Below are 10,773 nucleotides of genomic sequence, written 5' to 3'. Positions count from 1 at the left end.
ATCATCGTCGAAAACAATGGCATTTCGATGCTTCCAAAGCTCCCACGTTACGAGTAGCATTACTGTACGTAGGTCCTTGATCCTCGTTTCACCATCCGCGCTTCTGCTGCAAAGCCAGTCCCCAAGCTTGTCCTCCTATGCGCGTCCAAGCTATTCTGGCGAACACGCACGTGAGCAAAATGTGGTTTATCGTTTCTTCTTCTTGATCACAAAACGGGACGTGTCCTGGTGTGGCAAACCCCTCCTTGCTAGCCGGTCTGAGGTCCAACACCAATTTCTGAGGGCCAACCATGCAAAGAAGCGACATTCCAACGAGGCCCGAGATTTCCAAGTCAGCTTTGATGTGGACACCACCTCACGTCCCCAAAACCTGCTCGCATATGCCGAGCTCACGGTGAACTGTCCATGCGCCTCCCAGGACCAAGAGACCACATCCTGCTCCTCAACACACGGCTCCCAAGCTTGTACTCTTGACCATAGATCCAGGAGCTGCCGCATCGTGGCCTCGTCCATGTCCGGCCCAACATGCTGTGCCCAATCTCCACTAGCTGCTACCTGACCCACCATCGCTCCTCGCTTGATTCTTGGTGGGATCCTTTTGTACACTGCCGGTGTCAGCTCCTGCACCCTCATGCCATCCAGTCATCTATCCTCCCAGAACAAGGTAGTCATCCCATCTCTAGCCTCGACTCTAGTTGCTGCCCTGAACAGTTGCATGGACTCCTTAGGCACTTTTATAGTGAATTCGCTCCACGGTCTGTTACCATCCACCCGTTTCATCCACGGCCACCTCGCTTGCATTGCCACATTCAACCAGTGTAAGTTAGGGATCCCCAGACCTCCTGCCCACTTAGGGGCACACACCACTTCCCAGGCCACCGCGCAATTGCCTCCATTTGCCTCGGCCCTCTTGCAGCACAGAAATCCCATGCATACTTTGTTCATGGCCACAATAGTCTTCATCGGCAGGTCCAGTGCCATCATTGCGTGATAATGCTAACCATTGTAACGTCAGAAAAACATCGATGTGTTAGAAGTGCTTGCAATCTCGGGCGCCGTTGGAACATTGATGTGTTAATAGTGCTTGCAATCTCTTTTCCCTAACTCTTACATCCTTGTAAGTTACCTTATGCATCTGTGCTTTGTTGTAGACTTTCACCCGCATGTGTTCTTAAGGTTCCAAATAGAAAAGGCCATACCTTTTCAAAATAGAATTTAGAGTAGACAATTTTTATAGAGAAAGGCGTTTTGGAGGCCAAGCTCCATGGAGGCCTTTATTATTGAAAAATTCAAATTCGAACTTTTATGGTTCAAAAATTTTGGAAAAAATATGCATGTACGTAATGATGTAACCCACATGTGTGCAAAAATTCATGACGAAATACCTTGAGTTGCAACCTGTACAAAAAAGACAAATTCATAGACTGGGAGGATGAATAGTATCATATGTTAAATAGCCCCAGATTTGTGTTTGTTGCGCAACCCTCATTTCAATGTATTTTGAACCGAAAATTTACACACATGTGTGTTATGCCTTCATGTATAGCTGTATTTCTTTTGAGAATATTTTGAAATATAAAAAAATGAATTTTGATGAAATTTCAAATTTGTATTTGGAGGCCTCACTGGAGGCCGAGCTCCAAAAGGGATTTCTTTTTTTATAGGACTATTCAAACCCCCACCAAGCACTCGGGGACCATCTGTGTAGCTTCCTACACGCAAATTTGCATCCAGGCTCATGTGCCATTTCCCCTTCGAAAGTCACTTTAAAAGGAAACTATATAAGTTGTATCCCTCCTAAGATGTAGTGCGAGACATGACATATAAAACAAAATTTTGATAGAAACCACTCATGCCTTTCCCCTTGTGGGACCAAGGCTTTCCCATGTGGAGATGAACATGTCCTCCCCTTTTGCCAGTTATCCAAGTCCTTCATTGATGGACCTGCTACAAGACAAATCTCTGCCCCATTCGTAATTTATTTGGGAATTACTCCCTTCGTTCGGAATTACTTGTCACAAAAACGGATGTATCTACAACTAAAATACGTCTAGATACATTCATTTCTTGGACGAGTAATTCCGAACGGAGGGAGTATAAGACTACAGTGAAAGGGTTAGGTGGACAGTGGTATCCCCAACCCACCAGGGTTCAAATCCTGCTGCTCGCATTATTCCTGGATTTATTTCAGGATTTTCGGCGATGCGCTTTCAGTGGGAGGAGACGTTCCCGTCGACGACGAGGTGCCTACGGTGGCTTCGTAAATCTCAAGATGATATGCTGGCTCAGTCTCTCGGAGGTGCTCATAGGGGTAGGGTGTGCGTGTGTGCGTTCATATGGGTGAGTGTATGCGCGTGTATATGAGCGCTTGTGTCTGTACTCATGCTAAAAAAAAAGACTACAGTGAAAGGGTTAGGGTGGGTTAACTCCAAAAAAGGTTTTTCGAGGTACTCCCTCCGTTCGGAAATACTTGTCGAAGAAATGGATGAAAATGGGTGTATCTATAACTAAATTACGTCTAGATACATTCATTCCTTCGACAAGTATTTTTGGATGGAGGGAGTATTTTTTCTTGATTAGGGTGGGTTAACTACCAAAAAAAAGTTTTTTTCAAGGTCGCCGGCGTGCTGCTCTTCCGGCGCTCTCCATACTCTCCTTGCTCACCCACGGCGGTGCCTCCCCCGACTGGACCTTGGTAGCAGCGACTCCGGCTCCGGCGACCTGCGCAGCGCCGCATGAGTGCAGCGACCAGAGTAGGACCGCCCATCCCAAGCAGCGACCCCTCCCGACGATGGAGTGATGGACTCCACAAGTCCACAGGACCCTGGTCGATGCACTCCACGGGGTCGCGTCATTACCAATGCCAGCGCGGTGACCACGAGCGGCAACATGTTCGGGCGCCACCAACTGTCTTCTCAAGTGGGTCTCCCGTTCCTGTTCGGCCTCCCGTTTCTACTCGGATTACAAGTGAGGTCTCCCGTTCCTATTCGGTCCGGCCTCGGTTGGTTCACCTAGCGCCTATAAGTGCAACCGGGAGCAGCCTGCCGTCGCTGTGTGCCTCGTACCAGATCAGACCCAAGCCAAAAGAAAGTTAGTGAAGACCCACCGCCGATGGAGACCGAGATTGTGGTCAGTAATTTGCCGGAGCTGCCGCGGGATGTATTGATGGATATCTTCGCCCTCCTGGAGATCCCAGACCTCATGCGTGCGGGCTCCGTCTGCTCCTCCTGGCGGTCTGTCTATACCAGCCTACGCAGCGAGCTTCAGCTGTACAAACGGCCCCAGACGCCTTGTCTCCTCTACACCTCCGAATCTGCCGCTGACAACGTAGCTTGTCTCTACAGCCTCGCGGAAAAGCGGGTCTACAATCTGACTCTTCCGGATCCACCCATCCGCAGCAGGTATCTGATTGGGTCCTCACACGGCTGGCTGATCACTGCCGACGAGAAGTCCGAGCTACACCTTCTCAACCCGATCACCTGTCAACAGATTGCTCTCCCGTCAGTGATCACCAACGAGAGGGTGAAGCCGGTCTTCGACGATGCAGGCACAATTAAGGAGTACGAGTGGTGGGAGCCGAAGCACGACATTGAGCTAGACTGTGAAGTGGATGGTCACCATAAGTCAACCCATGCTCTCGACAAGCTTCGTGACTTGTTCTACATCAGGGCACGCATATTTCCTGACCCGTCCACAGGAAGCTACATTGTGGTTCTCACCCACAGTGAATCACGACAGCTTTCGTTTGCGAGGGTAGGAGATTGTAAGTGGACCTTGCTGCCGGTGGGTTATGACTATCAAGACTGCATCTACATGGATGGCCTATTGTATGCCTTCACGAGCTTTGGACAGATCGATACTTTTGATCTCAACAGTCCAACCATTACAAGGAATAGAATTATAGGCGACATGAAGACTTATACTCAAGAGCGGCTGTATGTTCTCCAGGCTCCATCCGGTGATCTGCTGCAAGTTCACAGGATTTCGGAACTCGAAGATACGGAGGAGGAGCCCATACGCGTGACTAGCAACATACTGTTATATAAGGTTGATATGTCAGCCAAAAAGCTTGTGTTAGTGAATGGCTTGCATGATCAGGTGCTATTTCTTGGGTGTAACCAATCTCAATACCTTACTGCTGAAGAATTTCCTCAGCTGAAGCCAAATTGTGTCTACTTCACTGATGATGATACATGTGTTTCAGAATATAAGAATTGCTGCCGGGATATAGGTGTTATCAACTTGGAAAACGACAGCAGGGAAGAAATTCTACCTCAGCTTGGGTGTAGCTGGCCAAATCCCATATGGGTAACACCAAATCTTGCAAGGATGAACTGGGGTTGTACAAATAGATGACTTATTATAGTTATGTAGCCTGCTTCTAGGATGTTATTAAAAATGGTCCAGTAGGTCGTGTTGACCAAGTTTACCAATTTTGTGGGCAGAAGCTACAATAAAGGGAGGCATGTTCCGTTTATCTAGCTTGCTAAAGTTGCTATATTTAAATGTCTTCCTTTTTATGAATTGTTTAGCATGTTTTGTTTTATTAGTATAATAATGGGAAATGTTTGCCTACAACCGACCGATTTTAGGCGAGCGACCGCCGCCTCCTTGTCCATCGAATTGGTTCTTCATCCAACGATCGGGAGTCAACCTCCACTTACTTCATATTCTTGCAACTCCACCCTTGTTTCAGAAGGCAGGTGCAACTAGGCCTTTGTTGCAAGACGGACGGGGAGTTAGATCCTGCAGCGACTCGGATTGGGGAGAGCGACGGCGGCTAGATCCTTCAGCGCGACGTCGCAGGCCTACCAGGACAAGCGGGCACAGACCCCTGCGGTGGTGATGACGACCAAGTCTCTGTTGGCGGTGGCCTCCTGGACTCAACTAGTTACAGATCCGGAAACAACTGTTGCCATGGCCGACCTCCACCACCAGATTCCGCCGTCGGTCATCGACCTCCACTGCACCGCCGAAACTCCGGCCCTCTGCGCGCATCCCCTCGGTCCGGCGTCCGGGAGCGCCGCGATCCCGCGCTGACCTCCGCCTGAACCGCCTCGGCCTCGTGCGTGCAATGAAATCAGCATGTGCCCGCGAGGCCGTGCGACCACTGGCCGATGAGTTTCTGCAACAATGATGGAGTTGCAAACAGGGACGACGGTGGTGTTGCAACATCATCTTTCATTGCAAGGTTTTTTGCAACATCGTCCTTGTTGCAAAAGGATTCCTGAGACATTATCTATGTTGGAAAAAAAGTGTATACATTTCCTTTCTGCAACACGACATTTGTTGCAAAATAAATCCCGTGACACAATCTATGTTTCAAAAAAAATCCACCAGAGGGGCCGTTGCGCTTAAGTACCTCCGTGCCTGAGGGGAGGCGGACCCTGACTAACTGCCACATGAAGATCCTAATATTCAAGGGCAGTTTGATCTCCCAAAGGAGATTAAGTTCTATCGGGCCTGAGGTGGGAAGGATATCTTGATAAAGCGATCTAGTGGAAAATCGGCCCGTTGGCTCGAGGTCCCACTGAGCCGTATCTGGCCCGAGCGCCGGTGTGTGGAGAGCCACACAGGCGATAAGGTCATCCCAGAGGTATCGCTCTATGAGACCGAAGGTACGCCGGAATGTGATGCTACCCAGATTATTAAGGGCGGCTGCGACGATCAGGTTAGGGTCCATACATATGTTGAACAGTGGTTGAAATTGGATGGCAAAAGGTTGGGTGTCGGACCATTGTTCTAATGAAATTAGGGTGTTGGTTCCAGCACGACCCAAAATGGAAGAACCAAAGCGAAGGACCGGCAATAGTTGGATGATCATTTGCCAGAATTGGGAACCCCCCGATCTCTGTGCAAACGCTAGGACCTGACCACACAAATATTTTGCATGGATGATATCCAATCAGAGCCCATCCTCTCCTGAGGCAATCCTCCGTAGCCATGTGGATAGGAGTTCAATGTTCATCCGTTTGGATGAGATAATGCCCAAGCCGCCTTGGTCCTTGGGTTTGCAGATCTCAGACCATCTCACCATATGGTATTTCTGCTAGTTGTCCTTCCCCGCCCAGAAGAATCTGGACTGGTATTTGGCTATATCCTGATGGAGGGATTCATTCAAACTATAGAATCCCATGAGGCACATAAGCAAGCTGGTCATCGAAGAGTTGATTAGGATGACTCGAGCTACTTTGGAGAGGCACCACCATTGCCACGGCTCAACTCAATATTGGACCTTGGACACCGTCGGTCGAAGGTCCTTTCCTAATATGCGGGTGTCACTAATGGGCAAAGCCAGGTAGGTCGTCGGGAAGGAACCAAGATGGCAGTTAAGCCAGTTCGTGATCCACTGTTTCTCCTCCTTGGAGTATCCCAATACCATCATAAAGATGCTCTACAGGTATCTCCAAAGATCATAAAGATGCTCTACAGGTATCTCCAAAGATGTATGTTTAGTTGGCATGGATCGAGATTGGGATTTGTCACTCCGAGTATCGGAGAGGTATCTCAGGGCCCTCTCAGTAATACACATGGTCATAAGAAGCCTGCAAGAAAAACTAAGGATTTAGTTACGAGATGATGTATTACAGAATGAGTAAAGAGACTTGCCTATAACGAGATTGAACTAGGTATGAAGATACCGACGATCGAATCTCGAGCAAGTAACATACCGATAGACAAAAGGGAATTACATATGTTGTCATAAGGTTTGACCGATAAAGATCTTCATAGAATATGTAGCAACCAATATGGGCATCCAGGTTCCGCTATTGGTTATTGACTAGAGAGGTGTCCTGGTCATGTATACATAGTTTTTGAACCCGCGGGTTCGCACGCTTAACGTTCGTTGATGATATAGTGTTATATGAGTTATTAAGGACTGTATAACCGAGCCTAATCCGAGCCTTCTCACGCCCTCACTGATTTCTGCCGTTGGATCACGCATCTCGACCATCCTTGCCATCCAAGGCATTGTTTTCTCCTGCATGGGCTAATACTGGGCCGAATGTCCTGGGGCAGCTACTCCCAAGGCCGAATCGAAAGCCTCTCGTTCACTTACTATGCCCAACGTCGGATGCGGAAGGAACGATAGTGATTCTCTCTGATTCTCAAAAAAAAGATAGTGATTCTCTCTGTGTCCTCATAGCCCCACCCGCTCCTCGGCCCTCCCCGCACCCACCCCGCTCCACCCCTGACCCTCCAGGCGCGCCGCCACGGCCGACGTTGCTGTAGAGAGAGGGAGCCGCTCAGATCGCTCCCAGTCTAAGCCGAGCCTCCACATCTCACATGAAGAAAGAGATCTGTGCGTCACTTCCTCCATCCTGTACAGGTCTGTGCATCTCTCTTCCTCTCCTGCATCCCCTATTTCCTACCAGTCTATTACTCGATCTGGTATTCGAGATGGTTGGGAGAGCAACATGAGAGGTTGAACAACAGAGCATGGGCGTCATTGTCGTGCAGGAAGACGATGTATCCAACCATGCCGTCGCCGGGCCCATGTAGGGAGAGGCGCCCTCAGATTCTGCCGAGGGCGAAGGAGACCATAAGAGAAAGCTCGAGGAGGTTGACGCCGGCGCGAAGGTGAACGACGACGTGGAGGATGCATGGAAGGCAATGGCATGACTTAGTTTCTCCAACACCTTGCCCCTCTCTATCCACATGTGTGTTGTATTGTACCTAGGGTTTAGTGTCTTAAGCAATGATTCTAGCGTGTCAAACATGGTCGGCTTTGTGTTAAGCTTGGGTTGGAATCCATCTGATCCGTTCATTATCTCTATTGGGATCAGACGTCAGTCAAAACAGAGAGTCCTCCGAGAAGCCTGAGGAGCCATGACTGAATTACCGCTACAACAGCAAAAATTTGCTGCAACCGGTGACCTGCAGGAGACTACCCACGTAATTGATGTGCCCAATACAAAGGTATAACCAGTTGAAATATGTTTTTTATTTGGGTTCTGTTTCATGTAATTTTTCTTGAAGCCATTGCTCTGTGGGGAACAAAACAGAAACAGAGAAAGCATCAAACACAGAAAAATAATTTTTGTGTACTGTTGATTTAGACACATAATTTGCATATGCTGATTATGGCAGTTCATCTAGGTTGATGTTTTAATATGAAAAGCAGGTGAAACGATCAGAAACCTTTAAATGAGCAAAGGCGTGAAAGATTCAAATTACAAAGGATGCAGATGTTCCTTCAGATGCCATTACTCGTCCGATTGAATTGTTCAGAACACATGTGAGTATTGCCTAGGCTGCAGCGTAGCTTATTAAAAGTGTTATAACTGATGTATGCTAAAGGTAATCAACTTTCTCATGGGTTTGTAGTAGTTCACTTTAGATGCATTTCTATCCATGTAGTTACATCTCTAAGGCTCCATCTAATACATCTATTTGCAGGTTGAAGATGGTGGTTCCCCTACGTTGATGGACAAAGGTTTTGGGTCCACACAGTTAGGTTCAGAGCAGTTTCAGAGTGGAGGCTTGTTTCTTCTTCCTCATCACGCATGTGTTGGGGCTCCCCTAACATCGACCTCGACCTCAAGCAGTGGTTCCCCTCTCGTGGCCGGTTTAAGCAGCGTTCCAAGGCAGACTGCCATCAGGATGGACACCATGCTTCTGCCCTACATCCACCGCTGGCATGTCGTCCCCTGTAGGTTCAAGTAGGGGCGAGAGGGACGACATGGAGTAGCACTGGCGCAGTGTAGCACTCATATATTGCCTATGTCTTTCACTTTATGATTCCAAATCAGATTACCCTGTCAAGGTTAGTACTGCTCCTTTTTGCTGTTTCTTGTTATCAATATTTTAGTGCCACTTCTAAAATATCAAATTACCAATCCTTCTCCATACATGTAGTCTTACATTTCTATGTCCTTAAATATTTGTTATGATCTGTTTAGTTCGTACATAAATATTCAGAAATAGTTCAATGCGTAATTCATGATTAAAATTTATGCTAATTAGGCTTTAGTTTGGTGCCACTTTGATTCTTAGACTAAGCTTGGCTTGCCTATGATATAACAATATCATGTAGAGATTTTGCTGAATTTTATGTGAATAATATAGACAAATGGATATCGGATTTTTGGTGAATAATATAATATATACAATCTGTTGACATGTTTGGAATTGTAAGCACATTCATCATTTCTTAAGCACTGTTAAAAGGTCGCAGCAACAAAATCTTCTCTTAAGCTAACATGATTTGCATAATAGAATGTTTATTTTTGGGTTAAGGTACAATTTTCCTACTGCTAGCCGATTTTAGGTACAGATTATGAATTTGATTACCAAATGTTGTTTTCTGGCTATCAGCAACAACATTTGTCATCATTATTCAGTGTACAAATATTCATGTGTTTCTCTGGCAGGATGGAGATCTGACATCACTAAAGTTATGAAATTTCTAACATTACCAAGCCATAAACGACAGTTAGTAGTTTCCCTGTATTTTATGAGATCACCATGTACACCAGCCTCTTATAATTTGACAGAGACAAAAAAAGTCAGACTTGACTTCTTCTGTTGCTAACAAATATATGCATGTATATGCAAAATGAACTATAATGTTTCTTGCACCTGTATATTTACATAAATTCATATCATTTTATTGTTAAAATAGATGGGCGCGGCAACGCACGCCACCCATGAGTTGTCATTTGATTAACGAGATCACATCATTAGGAGAATGATGTGATTGACTTGACCCATTCCGTTAGCTTAGCACTTGATCGTTTAGCATGTTGCTATTGCTTTCTTCATGACTTATACATGTTCCTATGACTATGAGATTATGCAACTCCCGTTTACCGTAGGAACACTTTGTGTGCTACCAAACGTCACAACATAACTTGGTGATTATAAATGTGCTCTACATGTGTCTCCGAAGGTACTTGTTGAGTTGACGTATTTCGAGATTAGGATTTGTCACCCCGATTGTCGGAGAGGTATCTCTGGGCCCTCTCGGTAATGCACATTACTATAAGCCTTGCAAGCAAATGTAGCTAATGAGTTAGTTGCGGGATGATGCATTACATAACGAGTAAAGAGACTTGCCGGTAACGAGATTGAACTAGGTATTGAGATACGGACGATCGAATCTCTGGCAAGTAACATACCAATGACAAAGGGAACAAACGTATGTTGTTATGCGGTTCGACCGATAAAGATCTTCGTAGAATATGTAGGAGCCAATATGGGCATCCAGGTTCTGCTATTGGTTATTGACCAGAGAAATGTCTCGGTCATGTCTACATAGTTCTTGAACCCGTAGGGTCCGCACGCTTAACGTTTGTTGACGTTATAGTATTATATGAGTTATGTATGTTGGTGACCGAATGTTGTTCGGGGTCCCGGATGAGATCACCGACATGACGAGGAAATCCCGAATGGTCCGAAGATGAAGTTTAATATATGGGATAATGTTGTTTAGTCCTCGGAAGGGTTCCGGAATTCATCGAAAGGGGTTCCGGATGTTTTCCGAAATGTTTGGGTACGAGAACACGTTATTGGGCCAAAGGGGAAAGCCCACAAGGTTTTTGGAAAGCGTAAAAGGAAGTTTTGCGGAGTCCAGGGGCCAGACGCCAGGATCCCTGGTGTCTGGGTCCAGACGTCGGGAACCCTGGCGTCTGGCCCTGGAGTCCGAGAAGGACTCTTGCCTTTCAGGTGAAACCGACTTTGTGGAGGCTTTTACTCCAAGTTTCGACCCCAAGGCTCAACATATAAATAGAGGGGCAGGGCTAGCACCAAAGACACATCAAGAAACACCAA

The 10,773-nt window shown here is 46.7% G+C and overlaps 1 protein-coding gene across 1 annotated transcript; it reads left to right on the top strand.

Annotated features, from left to right (window-relative positions):
- Positions 1–3,111: 3,111 nt before the first annotated feature.
- On the top strand, positions 3,112–4,356 carry LOC119361020 (F-box protein At5g25290-like). The gene has a single exon (XM_037626420.1). The coding sequence runs from the start codon at positions 3,112–3,114 to the stop codon at positions 4,354–4,356; it is 1,245 nt and encodes a 414-aa protein (XP_037482317.1).
- The last annotated feature ends 6,417 nt before the right edge of the window (positions 4,357–10,773 follow it).

The sequence above is a fragment of the Triticum dicoccoides genome, chromosome 2B, assembly GCF_002162155.2.
Source record: "Triticum dicoccoides isolate Atlit2015 ecotype Zavitan chromosome 2B, WEW_v2.0, whole genome shotgun sequence".
Taxonomy (NCBI): domain Eukaryota; kingdom Viridiplantae; phylum Streptophyta; class Magnoliopsida; order Poales; family Poaceae; genus Triticum; species Triticum dicoccoides.
This window is presented reverse-complemented; position numbering and strand designations above follow the sequence as displayed.

Bases quoted from the DNA above. Each gene is read 5' to 3' on its own strand.
- LOC119361020 (XM_037626420.1), top strand. From the start codon at position 3,112: ATGGAGACCGAGATTGTGGTCAGTAATTTGCCGGAGCTGCCGCGGGAT.